Raw genomic sequence first — 20788 nt, 5'->3', positions numbered from 1 at the left:
GGTTAGAGATTTTCAAAATAAATCTCGCGACAAACGCTGCGCGTTCTCCAGAATAAAAGCAGGATTTACGGTGCTGCGCATCAAAAAACAAAAACAAACCTGAAACAAAACAAAAAAAATCGAAAACAACTTGATTTTTGTTTCTCCGAAATCTCCCAAATCAGATTTGTCTAGATGCAACTGTATAGATCCCAACAAATGCATGATACTCAGATGATGAAAAGCAAGCCACACCAACCACACTCCATTGCGGTGACTTGAATCGTTTTTAATTCCCTCATGCTTTTAATACAAATTCAAGAATCAACTGTACACGTATGTACATTCATATTCTTTCCACATAAAGAAGAAAAATGAGCAAATCAAATATCTGCAACACAACAAAGCACACTGAATACCAATATTCAAACACTTAAAAAAAAAAAAAAAAAAATCAATTGAGCAGGACATTAAGACTTGAGTGGATGTAGTTCCTTGTACAAGTTTGTATCTACAATTTGAAAATTTGAGTGTCAGACTGACAGAAAAAAACACTTAAAACAGTTTTAAGATGTAAAAAGCAGCTTTTCAGGACCTAAGCCTTTGTGAAAATTACATGATGTTGATCACAGCTCAAAATAAAGTTGTGAAACTTTGTGACAAATTTGGGTAATCTTCCCATCTGTCATTCATTCAAGTAACCCTTCAAGTCACTTAAAAGTGATGATTACAGAACTTTACACAGTTGTAACACATTCAGTTTCTATATTTGTTCTCTTATATTTGCAAGAAATGTTACACATTAGGATTATTTACATTAAATAACAAGGCCCACATACAGTGCATGTTATATAAATTAAGGGTCATCACACCTCTATTAGTGTTTTCTCGACACCAAGTAGGTAAACTGAAAGTAGCGACACACAACTTGTAAACAGAGCTGTCGGAGAATAAAGCAAATGTTTGCACCTCAACAAGGTATTTCTTCATTATAATTTTATATTCAAAATGCCATTGTCTCTTCTACAGAAGAAAATCCACATAAGGACGATATGTGGCTCATCAAGTCATCATAATTCATACATCCCTTTGACTAAACATACAGTTGGACTCTGCTGATAACCATGAAGGCACTGTGAGGGAACTGGTAAGCTGACACAAGATGAATCACAGTAGCTCAATCTGCCATGAGATGAAGAGTATTTTATTTACACCTTAGCTGCAATGCACCTCTGAGATATTCCTCTTCAAAATTGCTCTCAAGAACGTTTCCAAGACATTTATCAGCTGTTGCTTCTGCCCAGTCATGGTTTCAGGTACCGTATGGCAACATGAATTACTCCTCGCCCTGCCTCCATTTCTGCGATTCCTCCTGGCGAGCGTCAGGGTGAATCTGGTTCCTCATCCCACCCAAAACATTGGAGGTGGCCTCAGTGGCCATAATGAGCGGCTTGACTACTGCTGGTGGCAGCTGTCGGAGAACTCCACCCACTGCCCCAGTCATCCCACGCTGTTCGTGCTCTCGGGTGGCTGTGTCATAGATGGTCAGTGCGGTGTCTGTGATCCCCTGTAGATGGAAACACCATACGATCATACACATTAACGATAGAGTTTCTTCCCATTAATGTCACTCCAGTGGAGATATTGATTTCAGCTTTAGGTTTGTTTACCTCTTTTACCACAGTATAGGCTTTGGCTACACCTTCTCTCAGGTCCACAGGTTGATGAGCCAGTCCGTAATGGGAGAACCGTTTTATCCTCTTTGTGTCTCTCTCATCAGGAACGGGAGACACCATGTCATAGGCTGTCTCAGCTGCTGCCTAAATATCAGACCAAACAATTAATCTGTGTGATGCTTCATGGAAGCAGTACTAATGAAAATAGACTTTTTAGTGACAGTGGACAGGCCAGTTTACCTGTATAGTCCGCACCATCCTGTTGGTGAGCTCCAGAGCAGCCATAGCAGTAGAGGTTCCAAAGGAGGCAGTGCCGCGCTGAAACCCACGGACTATCCGGCCGTCTTTCCTGTACTGCTCAATCGGGAGCCAGACCAAGTCCCTGAATCCCTGAACTGAACAAAACATTCATCTTAAGAACAGGGAAAGATAAAACCTGAGCGATACCTCTGGATCAGTAAGCTCATGTACTGTAAATGACTTTCACAGCGGGTATTAACGAAATCACGAATTACATGTTATCCCAGCTGCAAAGACATTGATTGTACTGAGTATGGTAATAAATAGGGCAAGAAAGTTTATGTGTAATATAGTGAGCTCGGTCTCACTATGTTCCTTTTTTTACTTTTTGCTTTTATCTTGCATCATGCTTTTATCATACCAATCAATGTACTTTCTGAAATATAAATGCATCTGAAAACATTAAAGAAAAAGCTTATGACAGAGTCAAGAACATTTGTTGTACTCACCCAACTGTACCAGTGAGTGAATAGGTCCTACCCCGCCCAGTAGACCTGGAAGCTGGTTCTTCTTTATGTCATTTAGCCACTCATTTATTGCATAGGAAAACAGCTTATCCACACCTAATAATCTGAAACACAGACGAGTATCAGTACATTGGGAAAACCATTTGTTCTTTGTGAATAGTGAATTATACACTTGAAATATCATGTACTCTGGTGTGTGAAAGAAATTTGCAAATAATAAACAACAAAATCTCATATGACCTATTACTGAGATAAACATACCCTTGTCTGTAGCACAACCTTCTTAGTTTCAGCTCTGAACAATTCAGCTGTGTCAACCCAATAATGATCCCTGCAAATGTTCCCTGAAACAAAGCAGTTATTAAGCACTAATAACATAATGTGGAATTAATGCAAAGTGTTCTCAGACCATGTACCTGCTCCATTGAAACGTGTTTCCCATGGTAATCCAAGCGAATTGGAACCTCCGAGGTAAATCGAAACTCCCTATTAGGAAAAGAAAATGTTACCAAATAGAGAAAAACTATTTAATTTTTTCTTCCAAGGGGTTTAATTATTTAGTTTTTTTAACAGTGACCTGAAGAAGATCGGCTGGTCTGTGAAAGAAGGAGCAGAGGCTTCACTGTCAGTCACTTCTTCCCTGACAGATGTGGAGAAACCATTGTGGCTCAAACGCCTCTGAGCAGGCACTGAGATGATAGGGGCCGGGTCCTGGCTGGTGCCAGCGTGCTTGGAGAAGCTGCAGGAGATCTCAGGGGCAGGTGCTTTCTTTGTGGAAACACAGACAGCTGCGAAACAAAACATCATCAGGAGCTTAAAAGTAAGGTTTACAACAAAGGATGTTTGTGTGAATGATCAGTTTTACCTTCTTGGGCAGGTGGTGAGAAAAACTCAACTTCAGTAGCAAGACTCGTAAAGAAGTCCTTCAAGAAGAATAATGCATCCTTCAAACAAACAAAAGACAGGACTGTCACTTAAAAAATGTTACTGAGGATGCTGAGCTTGCGGTATCTTTGAAACACTGGAAAAACTATCTGTATCTGTGTCCTTTACCTGATCAATATTGAGACGAAGAGGCATTAGGGAAACTCGCAGACAGCACTCCTGAGGAGCCTGGCCTGACTCCGGACACATGTGCAGTGCCTTAACTGTCAACTAAGAGCAAAAGCACACAAGACGTTACAGCAGGCCAACACTTGACTGGGTTAATGTGAGTGTGTTTCCTGTCTCACCATGTTGGAATGGGCTTTGCGGGGCATTTCTTTGCTAGAGTACAAGTAGAGGAACTTGTTCATCTGTGAAGTAGCCAGTCTGTCTCGAATCTCCAAGTCCTGCACAACAAACACCTGCCGGGTGACTGGCTGGTCCACTGCTGACCCAGAAGCTGCCTGGGCCTGCGGGTACACCTCATGTTGAAATCTCACCTGAGGTGAAAGAAAAGGTGGTGTACAGTGAAGAAATGACCTAAGAAATGACTCATGAGCTGACTGAGTGTATCGTAATAAACTGAACAATAATTTACCTTGCTGAGTTGGATCTCCATCAGGATGTCAGGGTTTCTTCCTTTTCCACCTCCTGCCCGTCCTGAAGCCTTGGCCTGTCTGACTGGAGTTTGAGAGGGGGAGCTTTGAGGTGTAGACCTGCAATGCAGTAATTAGAATGAAAATTAAACAGTCTGCTTCCCGTTGAGCACATTCAAACATTGTCTGCACAATTAAATAGCACAAGGCTCACCCCCGGCTTCTAGCAGGAGAGGCTGTGAAAGTTGCACTCCCAAAGTCTTTCCCACCATAAAGGTGCCAGATTGCAGAGATCTCCTTGATGAGGTAGCGCACCTCTGGGATGGGAAAGTTCATGGCTCCACGACTGCAATCACTCCCATCGAGAGGCTGACTGAAGTGATCATCTTTGATTTCCACTGGGTCTGAAGTAAGCTGCTTTACCACTGGTTCCTGATCAGAATCCTGAAACACATATTTCTTAGAGTGAGGAAACATAAGCTTTATAAAAACAATCAATCACTGTGTCACAAAACCATAACTGTGTGAATGAATATTTCCCAACCTCTCCTCTGGAACCAGGTGTTTCTAGGATACAAAAGTCGTCCGTCTCTTGGGCCAAGTTAGGGACAGGAGTGATGAGAGGAGAGTGAAGCATGGGGTAAGTGGGACTTGAATCTTGGTTAAAATTCCCGCTCTCATCTGGGAAGAGGAACAGGTCTGAGCAAGGCGGGTCATGGTCATGATTCCTCTCCTCATGTGCACCTGCAGGTGTGTGAAATGTCATAAATTCTCATGAAGTACAGTTACACCATTCAACGATTTACAACTTTAATCCTTACTGAACCAAGTCCTCACCATTCTGCTGCGGCACTGCTGTATGCTGCCCATCAGTCTCCTCCATAGCTTCACTCATCAGATCCTGCAACATCTGCTGCTCAGTCTCAGCGAGCAGGGGGGTCTGAGATGCGGGCCGGCCAGGAACCTCCGCCTGTCCAAAAATACACTCAGACTAAGCATGTATGAATGGTAGGGTTTTGAAATTGTATTGTAATTATGTAATATTGGCTCGGGAATGGCGTCACTGCTGACCTTGGATCTCTGTGTAGTGCTGCTGTGCTTGGCCTCAAGTTCTGCAGGGGGCAGTAAGTCTCCATAGCTGGCCACATACTGGATAAGGTTCATGAGGGCGGCACAGGAGTCCGAACACGTTCTGATGTGAATGACGTCACTGGAGCAGCGCAGCTCAAATCTGGGCTCCGACTATCACCCAAGAAACAATGAAAAAGTATGTACAAATGTGTGGCCTTTGATTCTGAGAGAAAAAGTCTAAAACCTTAGTGCCAATTAGAGACAGACGACTCTTACCAATTTTCCATCCACTCCAGGTTTGACAGCTGTAATCCTCAACTCCAGTGTTCCCATGTCTACCACTTGGACATAGTCTGTGACAAAAACCAAAAGCAAACACTGGTCAAAGCTGCATTTCAAACACTTTAAGCAGTTTATTCAAAATCATCACTGAAGTCAACCTACCACGTGCTAGATTAACAGAGACTGCATTACTCTTGTCTGAGAGGAACAGAGCAGCTTCGTCCAAAATGATCCTGCAAACAACACGTTTTGTTTAGCAACGCTAAATGTTTCTATAATTCAGCGGCAATTACACCTCTCACATTTGTATCAGCGACAAAACCAGTAGAATGTTTGATACCTGAGTGTTGAAGAAGAGTGATCTAAAGAGACACTGCTGGAGATGCTGAAAGTCTCTACAATCAGCAGCGATCTGAGTGGCAGGTAAAGGGGTCTGTCGAGAGAAAAACACATGCCACGTAAGAATAAATGCAAGGATAACACGTAACTTTTAAATGGGTTGGAGCTTTGAGGTGTTCCTTACCTATAGTCTAGAGAGCAGCTCCATAGGTGTAGATGCAGGGTGGTGACAGACGTAGGAGGGGCGTAACCCAACACAGGCTCATCAGAAACATTCAGAAAGTCAACAATCTGTTGCAGATAAATTCACAATACAATTACAAATGTCTGATTTTATTGCATGATATTTTCTTCAAATGCTCGCTGAACATTTCATGCGAAAGTAAAAGTATAAAAGAGGTTTGTAAGAGTTAGTGAGGGGGTAAACCCATTTTGTCTTACCTGGTCATACCAACCCAGGCTGGGAGGGACAACTCTGTGCTGAAGTGTGGCTCCTCTCACTCCAACAGCAACCAGAAACTCCTGCATTAACATACATCAGCCACATCAGTACAGTCAGCACCAAACCAGAAGCTAGATGACTGATATACTTTAAACTCCAGCTCTGCCTAAATAGTGTTACCGCTTGTTCACAAATAATTCCATAATCAACATATGATCATGTCTGGTGTTTCCCAGCATAAAATGTTGATTTAGCTGCCCATTATTTTCCTACTATGGCATGGCCTAGAGAACTCAATTGGGCCCATTCATAAAACACGTGTATTTACTATTCATTTACATGGCAAGGTCAGGGTTTAGACTGGAGAGTAGATCCAGAAAAATCATTATTTTTGATTATAGCCCCATCTACAGGACAAATGTGGCCATGAAAGGGTCTGAGGTTGAGTGCATAGTAATGACAACCGCAGTGTATAGTACCAAGACAGTCTTAGACATTAGATCTCTAAACAAATGGAGCCTTGTGGGAAATATTCAAGCAGTGTGTCAGACGTCACAACTAAACCTAATGTCACAATTTGATTAACAGGATAAGAAAGACAAAAGACAACAAGTTCTGCTGAAAAAACCTGAGCAAGAAAAGGGTCTTTCTTGCTTCTCTTGTAACAAAACAGTTCCACATGCATGAAATATACACCATGGTGATCTGATGCCACCCTGTAAGTGATGCGAGTGCCCTACCTTGATGTTGCGTTCTGCATTCTGCGATGAGACTCTAACAGCAACAGACACCATGCTGCGCACCTCCAGACCAATAACCTCTGAGGGTGTTGAGGATCTCTCAGGAGATGTCTCTGATTGGTAGATTGTTGGCTCTAGCCAGTGGGGATGTGTCCTGCATGGCAACTTGAGGTCTGAGACAGAGGTGCCTCCATCCATAAGTCCTGAGGCAGGTTTCCAGAGTGGGACATCAGTGAAAGAGGCACATTTATAAGAATGACAAAACAGCAGAGATGTAGACACAGTATAGTAGCATTCTTTATATTTTTACATCACATTATCAAGAAATATCACATATTCACAACAACATAATGGTAAAATTATAGTGAATTGGTGCAGTTGGTTTACCTTGGTGATACATGCAAATGCTACTGGTGTGGAAGCAGATGTAGTGTTGGTCTTTATAGCCTTCATATTGTGTTACACTGAACAGCACTGCGTTTTTCACCTCCAGCCAGAACTCGCCGTGTTTGTTTTTCAGCACAGTTTTATCCTCCTTCTGGAAAGAAGATGGAAATTCAACCCAACTGTCCTTCCAACAAGCTGTTAGGAATACCTAAGTAAACCTGTGAGAACAGTTAAGTTATTTCAAGAAGAAAATGCGATTACCTTAGCATTAGTTTGAAGAGCCACCAGGCCATGATTGACACTGAGGATGACAGAGAAGAGGCTCTGGGAGGTCTTGCTTTGGGCTTTGGGCTTTTTCTTTTTGCGAGACCTGAGGCCCATGTCAGAGGTAGGAGAATAATAGTTCATGTTCTCTTCCTCTGAGCCGCTGGTCTCTTCTGAAAGTAGAACACAAAGTATGTCTATGAAGTGATAAAAGCTGCTGGTTGTTTAAACATGACCTCATATCACAAATTTTTACTACAAGATTGAGAGTCTGCAAAATTTTGTGAAATGTATTTGCTGCCTCACCCTCAGGTGCAGTAGAGCGGAACTGGCTGAAGCTGTCCTTGGAGTAAGTGTTGATCAACTGACTGGCGACAGAGAGGCTAACTCCATATGGCATGCTCTCAACGGTCTCCACTGGAGATGGAGCAGTGGGCTCCCACAGCAGCAGGTCATTGTTTATCCTAAATGAATATGAACATTTATGTTAGATGTTGAAAACTTACAGATTAAGTATCTTTTCAAAAGTGTCTTCCATGGGTACAACCATAGAGGAGATTAAATCCTGGGAGGTAAACTCGACAAATTTGGGAGCCCAAAGTGCCACAAAACACTTCCTCAACCGATTGTCTGTTAATTCTCAGCTATGTGGAAACAAGTTTTAAATGCCAGTTGCTTTACAGGCCTACTGTATAACCCAGACTTATACTAACTTTCTTTTCATGACAATCCTTAACCCTAATATTTACCAATCTGTTTTGCTGTATTTTATTGCCATCCTGCCGTTTAATATAATGTTATACATTCCTTACCTGTTGTGTAGTTTTTCATAAAATGCCTTGTTGGGAAGAGCTATTTGCACATTGGGGAAACACAACTCAAGGATGAAGCGAGAGTTGTTCATGGTTTTTTCCTGGAACTCTGTCATCTCAGCAACATCGCCAGGAATGACCATCTGGAATTTAAAAAAAAAAAAGTTAAAAACATGGGCTCATCACCACCTGCTCTGTCAACAGGTTAGGCATGCAAAGCTCTATTATGCTTTTTGCATAATGATGCATCCAGAGAATTACCTCGCTCCTGAATGCAAATTCATGCACCTGGACAAAGTGCCATCATCAATACTGCGATACCAATTCTTTAATTAGGCAAAGTTAGAAAGGAATGTTTTCAAAGATACAGAAATACGTTTTTCTGTTGGACATCAAATGAGTCTTTTCCTAATTTCAAGCATATCTGTGCAGTGATAATGTGTTAATAACGCCCTTGGTCCAAATTGGGTGGATTTTGACTTTGACAAATTGTATAAAGAGACAGACTTATATGAAATAATCAATTGGTATTTATACACCTGGATTTTATCTAAGCCAATGTTTTCAGCTCCACTGCATTCACTTAATGTTTTGAGGGAAACACTTCCACAGAGAGAAACGTAATAATACATACAGTAGTTGGCTGTTTTTTCACATTTTTAATGAATGTGGCCCTTTAGCCATGACCCACCTCTTCATTCTCATACATAACCCTGCGTGAAGAAAAGGGTGATGGCTCTGGTTTCCCAAAGTCACACACATCCTTCAGTGAATGAGCAGCCCCTTCCTCCTCTTCCTCCTCAAGAGAGTGATCCTCAACCCCCTCATCATCTTCAGTTGTCACACGCTCAAGGATTGAGTGGACTGCAGTGGGGTTCATCTTCAGCACAACCCTGCTCAGAGAAATTTAACGTCACTGAAAGATTCCCCTGAATGGACAGGTCAGTTTACAGTTGGTTGGATAAACTGTACCTCGGCCAGTCAAACTTTACACTTTCAGATGTTGTCATGTCTCCATCCATGGTGTGGGACACTCTGAGGAACCGGGCAGCTGGTTGATCTGGCTCCTCCTGGAACTTCCCTGTTGAAATAAAGACAAAACACAGTGCAGTATAAGAGTAGTTCCTCATTTAAAAAAATCTTTAGAGAGCAGTTTGGAAAACATTTCCCCCCCCGTTTGACTACATACCAATAAGGTCCCTAAAAGTGAGCTCCATCTTGGTTTGGTCAGGAGAGCTGCCACCCATGAACTCTGTTTTCACTTCCAAGTCTTCAAGCTCCAAGTAGAGCACTTCCTTCTGCAGGGACTTCTTGAACCAAGGGCCCCTCTCCTGATCTGAGCGCAGGTCAGGGATGGGGAAGCGGACTGCGAGGCCCAGCAAGGGTGCATTAACAGTCAGTGATACATGACAATTGGTTGGAGTGTGGCTGTCATCAAGGAAAACCTCTGTAAAGGCCTTGTGCTGTGAAATTTGTGTAGAGACACAGAGATGTACATTACATACATTGTTGTTGAGCCTATAAATATGCAACCATTTTACCTTTTTAATCTCAGTTTAAGACAATAATGATTTACATGATCCTTTGTTAAAGTGATTTCCTACGGCTTCAATAATTATTATTATTTTGACATTATATTTTTATATCTGAGGTATTCATATTTCTAAAAATTCTTTTAATCTGAAATTAATAGTTCTTGGGGTGCCCTTACCAAGCTGACATGTTTATTATAGGATGTATACATATGGGAGGCCATCATCTCTGTGGTGGCCAGCTTCTGAGGCTGTAGCAATGAGTTAAGACGGTCTACGATGCTGATGTCCAGCTCAGAGCGCACAGTGCCCAGCTCCACTTGGATCTCAGCTTTCCTGGGAATGGTGCTAAGGCGAACCTGGCCACCCTGCTTGGAGAAGCAAAGGGCTGACAGAATGGATGCCAGACAACGATGCAGAAGCAGCATTTGTGTATTAAGTGTTAATGTTGTGTTTTCATATTGGACTAACAAATGCTGTTACCTGAGGGCCCCTGCGCTCAGCCTGTTTGTAAAGCAGGTGAAGGCAGGTGGTAAGCGATGCATCAGCACTGGCTGTGGTGTCAAATGTCAGGAGCTGAGGTGTGACAGAGACACTAGTGAGAAACACTCCTGATGCCATGCCAGCTGCAACTGAGTGTATATGCAGTGTTTAACCAACTAAAGCTTTAACACAGTGCAAAATGTGTTTAATAGCTCAGGCTTGAAAGTCTAACCTCAGTGTACTGAATGCCTCTTTGGGAGCCGCCAATGACAGCCTCAGAGGGGAACAGACACTCCAGAATTTCCATCTGGTCAAGGGAGACGTCAGTGCTAAAAGTCCGCAAGCTGGATCCCTGACAGTGCTCATAGTTAATCTTCAGACCCTGGCCCACAAACCTGCAGATGTAAACCCAGGTCAGACAGATATTTACACAGTCAAATCATAAACCTGTCCTACAGTAAGCAAGAAAACAAATACAACCTTGCACAACAGGAATTAGTGAAAAATAAAATTGCACCTGAGGTGGTCATGTGGACAAGCCTGATTAAACACTGTCCGAGACTGAAGGAAAGCAGCTGGGGCGAGCTGGCCTGGGCCCACCATGCTGAAGAAGTGTGCAGCCATGGGGCCGAGGGGACTGGGAGCAGCATCTGGTGGTGGCAGAGGGTCAATGTGGAGGACCGAGACAGCCAGGCTGCTCAGTGTTAGCCTTAACACCAGCTCTGGTCTTGACTCATCACCGTGGGTTTTGGATGGATGGGCTGAAATACAACAATGATAGATATACATATAGGTACTTAATTTTCACCCTGGTAAAAAACTCTAGTTCAACAATAACTATGTACAACAGACGGCCAAGAGTTGTAGAATTTCACTAAAAGAAACCCTCTATCAGGTGGTATCCCTGATTAGCACACTTTCAACCACAGAGGAGGAAACAGTCAGAGAGATAAACTGATGTAATCTCTGGCTGGAATTAAACAAAATCCTTCCCCTCTCTAAAGAACATGGCCAAAGAGGGACTAGTATTTAATAATTATTTATGTAAAGTAAGAAAAAATATATTGTTATATTGTGAAACTTACAAGTCTGTCTCAGTAATTTTTGAGGGAGTTGTGAATCCCGTGACAGGACCGGTTTTTCAGTAGCCTGCTTCTCTCTTTGTCGCGGTACATCCATGTAATCATCCCACAGAGCCTACAAACACACGTATGATGCCAGATTATTTGAGGACAGCAGTTCATCTGGAATATTTTCACCACACAAGCTACAATACGTACGATCAAAATAACCATTTAAATACCTCCTCATTTTGTAATTAAGTATCCAGAGTACTGAGAGTCCACACGCTCACATACATATTTCAATTTGTCTCTATGAGACTTACAGTTGCGTTTCCAGAGGGAGAATCTCCTGGGGAGGCAGAGTAGTTGCTATTAAGTGACAAATCCAAGTCAACAGTGGGTGGTTCTCCCAGAGGAGGGAGGGATGACAAACTGTGAGACATGTCCATGTCAGCCATGGAGAAGAACACATCATCTACATCAGCAACCAAAAAGCAAAGGAAAGGACAATTTTCATTAGATGGAAGCAACTATGACATCCGACTTGTAAGAAATTACAGTTAGAGAATGGTGTTTGAGTCCAACCTCGACTTGACACAGTTCTGGTGGTCTGGCTCTCAAAGAGGTCTGGGTCTGTTCCTGGCACAGCAGTATCCTTCTTCAGACAGCGGTTCAGTTCCATATGAAGCCGGTACTCATCTTCCTGCTGTATGGGTCGACTCTTTCTATCCTTAGCCCATTCTTGTGCACCTTCACACAAAGAGCGAGAAATACTCTATTTGCTCTACTTCTACATAACTCATTCGGTGACGTATTTACCCTGTTTGAGCCAAATCATGTACGTGCTCACCTCCACCAGAGAAAGCTCCAAACAAGTCCAGAAGAAGATGAACTTGCCGTGGGGACAGCAGAAAAATCAGCGTGTCAATATGTCCGACAACATCCAGCTGAAAAGCGAAGCATGTCAAACAGCCTGATTATTGACATTACCCCAAATGCATAAAACTGAAAAAATAATCAGGGTCATTTTTTTATACTGTTGTATACAATTACATAACTATAATAAATTGTCAATTTACCTTTGCTCCAGGCAAAGCTAGGTTGTTTTTCAGAGTGAGGGACAACTCAATTCTACCACCAAGGCTCCCAACCTGCACAGGTTCAAAGGGTGTTGTAGAGGATAAAGGCTCAGTGAACTGGGGATGAGGCTCACATATTATTTTGGGATTCCAGCTAGGGGAGAGCTTTGGCTCAGTTTCCTGCAAAACAAGAGATCCATTTTTAACATTTTTAAAAAGGCTTATAGATACAACTCTTTTATGCCAATTTTCAAAGACTTGCTACACCAACCGTTGGAGTAGGTGAAGATTTACATCCGGCTCGAGACACATCTGAAAACTCATCCCAAAATATGGTGATGCCTTCCATCTGCAAGTTTTTATGTGCAAATGTGGTTGGCTGATGTACATTCACACTTGAGCTCTCCTCGCCTGTTTCATCACAGTAAACAATCCTGAAAGCAACCACAGAAAACAATTAGTTTGACAAGGACCTACAGTAAGACAGTGAGAACTGATGCATCAACAACAGACTTACATCATATGTATTACACATTAAGGACATCTTCCATATATTTAGCTGCAGTCTTCTTTTAATTTTTTCATTTACAGCTTTCCCTTTGTGATTATTTTATAGTTACTGATTTAAGAGAGGAAATCAATATGGGACAGTGACTTTTACCTTGACTCAATTGTTCAGTGTTGAAAAATGTTGCTAATATTATGGAAAGTCAACTTTTGTCCCCGACTGTGCAAACTTACTTGCTGATTCGTATCTCAAGAGCGATTCCAGTTTTAGAATTTTCCGGAATGTGTTCAACTCTGAGAATGGTGTCCAAAAATGTCACTTTGACTCTCCTCAGAACTGCAATACAGAAATTTAAAAGAACTCAGTTCAGGCAATGCTGGCAAAGTTAACCTCTTAAAATGTTGCACAACATTATGATCATATTACCTGTCTCTATCGTTTCTGCAAACTTCTCTAATCCCTCAAAAGGCTGGAAGCTCTCTCCCATATCATCAGTGAGTTTCTGGCTCAGACATTCTTTGGCAAGCTGCATGCTGCTCGTCATGAAACTGGACCAGTACATGGGCTCAATGCCAGACGCTGGAAAAACAGCCAATTGGTGACACGTTCATTTGCGTTTCATTAAAATTAATTGCCAATTTGTTCAGATGTGACAAAAAAAACATGTTTCCTCAACTCTTTTTTCACAGATAGTGTTCTAATGGCCTTACCCGCTCTCGGTCTTGGTCTTAGCACCATCTCCAAACCCTTGACCTCTAGGGCACAATTTTCCTGCAGTAGGGCTGCCCATGGGATGGTTAGAGAAATAGTCTGGATGAATCCTGCAATTACTTCAAAAGGGGCATCTGCCGTCTCTAGGAGCTCATTGAGTGACTGAGGAACAAGACATAATGCTGAAGCTTCTCTTAGTTGACGAAGATTCTGTAATTGAATCGAATAAATTCATCTGCTGTATTTTCTGCCACAAAGGTAACATTGCACATACCCATTTATCCAATGGCACTTGGGCAAGTGATCCAGTGCCTTGATAGAGGTCTAAGCTAAGCTGATCCAAGCTCAGCTTCTCCTGCAGAAAGTTACCAAGGTACCGATGCAGGAGGTATCTGCAGGCCCGCTTCTTGATCGACTCCGAAAATGGCCAAGGCATCTTAACTCAACGGGTTTACAGTACACAGGCAATGAAAGGGATTTTGAGGCTCTTGAACCCGGAATGCTATAGCTACTCAAACAGCTATGAATTAATCACTGATGTTACAGTTGTGTCATCCTGTCGACTTAAAGACATCAAGAAATCGTGAGTTCAAACATCCTTCATATCCCAAGATTAGGGATGCTGTGGAGGATGTCTTGACACTCAGGGATGTGTGTGGGAATTGGTCCGACTCCAGTTTGCTGCGCCTACAGAAAACACACACATATGGTGCCCCCTTTGTAATTTGACACTTGACACAACATGAGACTTAAGTTTACAACGCAGCTGAAAACAACAAGCACCATTAATTTTTTAGTTTAAGACAGAGACAGGTTTAAATTACTCCTGAGTAGTTCCAATATTTTGCAACATAAACTGTCCAGTGTTATTCTCCGCACGCATTTGCCCCCTTCTAGAGCCAGTATAAACTAGCCAAACGCGCTTACAATATAGCTGTTCGCCTGCCACAGTCTTGCTAGTCATTAGCTACCCCTAGCTATGTTTACTTAAACAGAGCTGTCATCGTAGGTAGGAGACGTTAGCTGCGCTGACTGCTGGCTAGACAAAGGCATGTCATTAAGCTAACTAGCCGGCTAGCAAGTGCGAGGTTAGCGCTGTTAGCTCGCCTATGAGCCACTGCTTTCGGTGCAGAGTGAGGACACATTAGAATGTCCGGCTAACTGCAGGCTAAGGTTGTACCGATACATGCTTACTAGTTAGCTAGCTAGCTAACGTAAACGCCAACATTTTCCACGTTATGTACCATCGCACGACAGATGTGCACTGACAAAAACCACTATATATATGTACGCCAGTTCGATATTCCGAATTACACGAGTCAGTGAGCGGAGTTGAAGACGTTAGTGCAGCTCTTAAGTTACCTTCTGACTGAGTTGTTTACAAACACTTTCATGACTCCGCACCGTCTGAGCCCACACACTCCGGGGAGGGATTAGACAATGATGTCATAAAATGGCGGCGGTGTGTACTCCACCGGACACGTATTGGGTCAAGATTTTCTTTTAGGTAGTTCTTTAGACACAAAGTAGATCAACTAGAAACAGGGGCCAGCGTGCATTATTGTGATTTTTTTTAAAAATACTCTGGCCGTTCATAAATCAGAGGCTCAGTCTAACGTTAGGTGACGCTGATTTGACTGAACCTTCTAGAGAGCCCAGAGTGGGCTGGAAGCTTCCACAAGTCGGAAGAACACAACCAGCGAGGAGGTGAGAAAAATGAACGCAGTTTGCTTAGAAATGACTTTTGTAACATACTCAGTTCAGACATGATTATCGCTCTTAATGTGAGGTTTTATGCACTTAAAAAAAAATTAAACAACGTGATTGAGATACGTTTACGGCCTACAGAGCGGTCGATTATTTTGCTACCGTTAAACAGAGCCGTGACTGAGCTGTTAGTTCTCCCAGAGTTTAGCCCCAAAATATAGCAAATATTGTCCATCTAAGTTAGCTACAACAGATCTGTCTAGATAACTTTATGAATTAGTTGAATTATACCATTTGCATGAAACTCATACATTGATCCAATACTAACTATGACGTCGGTAATTATTTGGCCTCTGCTAGCTAAAAAGGAGGGCAGCTCAGTCCTCTAGATGTCGCTGTTACGCCGATGTTTTTAACTGTATACATTTAACTGTAACTCCCATTAATGATATTACATGGGTTGTGAAAGGTAACACGTGTACGCAACTTTACTCAAGTACTGCATTTCAGTACAAAGTTGTGGTACTTGATCATTTCATTTCATGCTACTTTATACTCCACTACAACTGTGAGGGAAATGTAGTATTTTCTATTGATATCACTATTTAACTCTAATCTGCCCAATCTAATGGAATGAATGAAAATGGCCGCAGTGGGATCTTGTGTGCTGGTTCAAGATCAACTTGGAGCCCTTGCTGGCACTGTTTGGTCGTTTAATATCCAGCTACTTAGGAACAAATCATAATACTTTCTCCTATACAAATGACTCGTCCACTGCATTTTACCTGGAACATCAACATCAGACGAATGTCACCCAAGGCCAAAGGGAACGGGTTAAGTCAGGGTTGCTGTGTGTTTCACAATCAGTAGCTACGTCAACAGGGACATTCATTCTGTTGCCAAGAAAAGCCTCCAGGCAACAGAATGACTGATGACGAAGCCAGATGCGAAGCAACAGGGCCACAGGTGACATGCAGGAAAAAGGCTCATACGTCATGCTCCTTGACATACATGGGACATGGCAAGATTCCAACTCGTTTAACAACTGAACCGGAGCACACATAGTGGAGGGGTAGAAATGGAACATGTGTTTGAGTAGTTATTTGGCAGTCTGCTATATTCAGAGTGACCTTCGACGACTGAAGCAGCACCTGAATGACAGAGGATACTTAAACACCAAAACTATTCATCAGAAAATGTATGAGCGCGCGCGCGCGTGTGTGTGTGTGTATATATATGTATGTAGAAAGTATTCAGACCTCTTCACTTTTTGCACACTTTATTGTTTTGTAGATTTCATTTTAAATTGATAAAATTGCCGATTTTGCCCATCAATCTACCTAATAACAAATAACACCTAATGACAAAGTGAAAACATGTTTTTAGAAATTTTTGCAAATTTATTAAAAATCAGAAACTGAAATCTCTCATTTAGAAAAGTCTTCAGACCCTTAATTCAGTACGTTGTATAAGCCCCTGACAGCTCCTTTCAATCTGTCAGATTGGATGGCAAGTGTCATTGAAGTGGGGTATAAATCTGGGCTTCCGGGTCCCTGATGAATTATGACTAAACCAAGTAGGGACCAGCTAAACCAGTTCGGAAGAAGGAAATGTCTCTGACAGTTTTCACACTAAGTCTGTGTCAAATAATTATAATTGGTTGGGAAATATCCATCTATCTCCTTGTGTCTTAATTAAAACAATTTTATTTAGTTTGTAAGTTCATGAAATATTAATGTGGGTTCAACATGGTGACTGAGTTTCTCCAAAACTGGTTTAACTTTTCCGCATATAATCAACCGCTCATAGAGGATGTTAGGTATTAAAATTAGTCCTCTTTGCAGTATAAAAAAAGAAATCACAGAACAGTCAGCTGCATGTGTTTCACTTCTGTTCTGGACACATTGTGACACACCATCACTGTATCATATAAGGACTGCAGTTGAGTGAACCCTTGTAATACTACAATGCTGCTGACTGGTGCACAAATATACATATTTCAGCATTTATGACCAGATGTTACAGCTGTTAAAAGACATTAATTTGTGTATAGATATAACTCAACAGGATAGCTTGCTCTGACAAATACCTAGTTATCTGCAGGGAGGGTTACTGAAGTGTAGCCTCTTGTGGACATATAGAACTTTTTTTTAAATTTAATTTATTATATATATATTTTTTTATCATTTGGCATTCAGCAAATTTCTGTTATAGGGGATGGAGATAGACTGTCAACCTGAGGAGTCCATTGTCTCTTCATTTGATGAGGACTGCGTTGATCTTGGTGACGTCAAGGACATGAGATTGGAGGCAGAGGCAGTGGTGAATGACGTTCTCTTTGCCGTCACTGAAATGCACGTGTCACAAAGTCTCAACAGTGCGTCAGATGTGGCCTACATAAATGTGGAAACAAGAGAGGGAAATCGGTATTGTCTGGAGCTAACAGAGGCAGGACTGAGGGTAAGACGCAGTAACATTGAGACATAGTGGTTTCCTGTTTTATTACTCATTGTACGCACTTTAAAGGCCCAAAAGCATGCAAAGTTTTACAATAAAGCACTCGTTTCTACCCTAACAGGTGGTGGGCTATGCTTTCGATCAAGTGGACGAGGATTTGAGCAACCAGTATCATGAGACTGTTTACTCGCTTCTGGACACGCTGAGTCCGGGTTACAGGGAAGCCTTTGGGAATGCTTTGCTCCAGCGGCTGGAGAGGCTGAAGCAAAACGGACGATAAATAAAGGGACCAGGATGCTGCATAAGTTGTACAAGTGAAACAGGGGCTGATGATGTGGGTGTATTTGGATATGAGCCAATAATAACCAAGTCTGGTCAGATATTATAGCCTATTATGTAACGTCCACCTGCCTAGCTCCCACTACAATAAGGGGCACCCTGACCTATCAGCTTTGCTTTGTTCCCAGTTTCATATCATTGAACAACTCCATGTTTGATGCTTAAGTTTAGTGACTGCTAGGGATTGGCTGTACCAGACCTGTTGCAACATTGTGTTGTTGACTTTAACCGTGGAAAGATCTTTCTGCTTCCACGTTACAAATTTGTAACTGTGCACATTGTTTAAGAATTCTGCCCATTTTTTACTCATCGAAATGATCTGAGAAAGACGCAGTAAGTTGTATAGATAGTAATTCAGGTTCCCCCTCTGCCCTGCTTGCATTAAAGCTGGGACCTGATGACTGATATCAGCTCAAGCTGGAAGGCAAAATCAGTGCTAGTAGTACCTCAAAAGTAGTTGGAATCAAAAAATAATTATTGACCATGCTAAAAGATAAGTTTTGAGTGAGGAAAAGAAGGGTTCACTTCTGGATTTACTGGCAGAGGGATACGGTGAGCGTCAGGTTGCTTCCATCCTTAAAATTTCTAAGACGGCAGTTCATAAGAACAAGGTCAAGCAGCAGACATTGGGGACAACAAAGCTACAGACCGGCAGAGGGCGGAAACAACTCTCCACTGACCGGGATGACCGTCAACTCATTCAAATGTCACTCAGCAACAGTAGGATGACATCAAGTGACCTACAAAAAGAATAGCAAATGGCAGCTGGGGTGAAGTGCACGGCGAGAAAGGTTCAAAACAGGCTCCTAGGGGCAGGGCTCAAGTCGTGTAAAACTAGAAAAAATCCCTTCATCAATGAGAAGCAAAGAAGAGCCAGGCTGAGGTTTGCAAAAGACCATACGGATTGGACCATAGAGGACTGGAGTAAGGTCATCTTCTCTGATGAATCCAATTTTCAGCTTTGCCCAACACCTGGTTGTGTAATGGTTAGACGGAGACCTGGAGAAGCCTACAAGCCACAGTGTCTCGCACCCACTGTGAAATTTGGTGGAGGATCGGTGATGATCTGGGGGTGCTTTAGCAAGGCTGGAATCGGGCAGATGCGTCTTTAGGAAGGACGCATGAATCAAGCCACGTACAAGGTTATCCTGGAAGAAAACTTGCTTCCTTCTCTGACAATGTTCCCCAACTCTGAGGATTGCTCCATGCCACACAGCTAGGTCAATCAAGGCGTGGATGAAGGACCACCAGATCAAGACCCTGTCACGGCCAGCCCATTCTCCAGACCTGAACCCCATTGAAAACCTCTGGAATCTGATCAAGAGGAAGATGGATGGTCACAATCCATCAAACGAAGCTGAGCTGCTTGAATGTTTGCACCAGGAGTGGCATAAAGTCACCCAACAGCAATGTGAAAGAGTGGTGGAGAGCATGCCAAGACGCATGAAGGCTGTGACTGAAAATCAGGGTTATACCACCATATATTGAAAACATAAGTATTGTGTTGTTTAAAAAATGAATATGAACTTGTTTTCTTTGCATTATTTGAGGTCTAAAAACACTGCATCTTTTTTGTTATTTTGACCATTTGTCATTTTCTGCAAATAAATGCTCTAAAGGACAATATTTTTATTTGGGAATTTGGGAGAAATGTCAGTAGTTTATAGAATAAAACAAATGTTAATTTTACTCAAACACATACCTATAAATAGTAAAATTACAAAAACTGATAATTTTGCAGTGGTCTCTTAATTTTTTCCAGAGCTGGATATGTAATTTATATATGATTTATATAATATGTATATGTATGTATATTATATTATATATAGAGAATATAAATCTCTCCCTCTTAGCAGCTGGATAGCTCAGTGGTTAACACTGCTGATTTGGTGCAGGTGGTCGGGGGTTTGAATCCTGGCCAGAATGGGGTAACACATAACCAGTGTGGACCCTTAGGCAAGGTCCTTGATGCTGCTGGCCTACCTCAGTGTGAGTGAAACTGCAAATATATTATAGGTATTATTTATAGCCTTAATGACTGACTTTCTGTTAGAAAAGTAATAAATTAGCCCATGTTTTTGTGGGGCTATCGTTTCACATGGATAACTAGGTCAGGAACATTTCAAACTTACTTGAAAAGTTCTGATTATGTTAAACTAACACTATTCAACATTATCAAGCTCATTGTGTTTGGATATGAACTGTTTTTTTTTTCCCCCTCTATACTGCAGAATGCATCGCATCTCAAGCTTGCATTCCAAACGTTTGCAGTGAAAGTAAAGAAGATATCCTTGTGGAGGTTTATTATATATATTTTTTGTTGTGGTTTTATCCTCAAACATTTGGTTCATTTTTCCTTCACAATGGACAGCAGTTTTTGTTTATATTCAGCGAGGACTTCTAGAGCTGCTTTGTTGGATGTTGTACATGTGACCGGGTTATGATGCCACTTCAGGTCTTATGACATCTACTTTAAGAAAACTTTCCCTCTGCCTTCATACTGGTATTCCTTGCTGCTGGCCTATGCTCAGACCAATAAAATTTCAGAAGTATGTCAAGTCTTCCCCCAGTAAAGTCTTAATCTCAATTAATGCTCTATTTGTCACAAAAAAATAAAATAAACCACACA

General features: G+C 41.9%; 2 protein-coding genes across 6 annotated transcripts; one reads left to right on the top strand and one right to left on the bottom strand.

Annotated features, from left to right (window-relative positions):
• Positions 1-262: 262 nt before the first annotated feature.
• Positions 263-15095, bottom strand: atg2b (autophagy related 2B). 4 transcript variants are annotated; one of them, XM_040136874.1, is made up of 43 exons: positions 15019-15095; positions 13931-14343; positions 13656-13818; positions 13372-13524; positions 13179-13281; positions 12709-12871; positions 12438-12617; positions 12209-12305; positions 11944-12108; positions 11682-11833; positions 11380-11491; positions 10812-11055; positions 10527-10689; positions 10295-10387; positions 9991-10179; positions 9469-9742; positions 9252-9360; positions 8971-9172; positions 8280-8422; positions 7774-7931; positions 7465-7640; positions 7204-7354; positions 6817-7019; positions 6076-6156; positions 5819-5925; positions 5636-5728; positions 5458-5528; positions 5290-5366; positions 5014-5184; positions 4780-4912; positions 4487-4686; positions 4157-4386; positions 3945-4062; positions 3655-3846; positions 3476-3577; positions 3288-3366; positions 3000-3210; positions 2839-2908; positions 2684-2766; positions 2405-2526; positions 1896-2050; positions 1650-1799; positions 263-1546 (listed from the first exon to the last, which is right to left on the bottom strand). In XM_040136874.1, exons 2-43 carry the CDS (start codon positions 14090-14092, stop codon positions 1316-1318), a joined length of 6231 nt encoding a protein of 2076 aa, XP_039992808.1. In that variant the 5' UTR covers positions 14093-14343; positions 15019-15095; the 3' UTR covers positions 263-1315. The 4 variants fall into 4 exon arrangements, with proteins under 4 accessions (XP_039992808.1, XP_039992811.1, XP_039992810.1 ...); XM_040136877.1 differs by lacking the exon at positions 15019-15095 and adding an exon at positions 14971-15003; XM_040136876.1 differs by lacking the exon at positions 15019-15095 and adding an exon at positions 14901-15001.
• On the top strand, positions 15038-18679 carry LOC120795205 (gsk3b interacting protein). Of its 2 annotated transcripts, none has more exons than XM_040136880.1 (3): positions 15038-15363; positions 17562-17823; positions 17942-18679. In XM_040136880.1, exons 2-3 carry the CDS (start codon positions 17581-17583, stop codon positions 18098-18100), a joined length of 402 nt encoding a protein of 133 aa, XP_039992814.1. In that variant the 5' UTR covers positions 15038-15363; positions 17562-17580; the 3' UTR covers positions 18101-18679. The 2 variants fall into 2 exon arrangements, with proteins under 2 accessions (XP_039992814.1, XP_039992813.1); XM_040136879.1 differs by having other exon boundaries at positions 15040-15363; positions 17578-17823.
• Positions 18680-20788: the final 2109 nt, after the last annotated feature.

This window comes from Xiphias gladius, chromosome 10 (genome assembly GCF_016859285.1).
Source record: "Xiphias gladius isolate SHS-SW01 ecotype Sanya breed wild chromosome 10, ASM1685928v1, whole genome shotgun sequence".
NCBI lineage: Eukaryota > Metazoa > Chordata > Actinopteri > Istiophoriformes > Xiphiidae > Xiphias > Xiphias gladius.
This window is presented reverse-complemented; position numbering and strand designations above follow the sequence as displayed.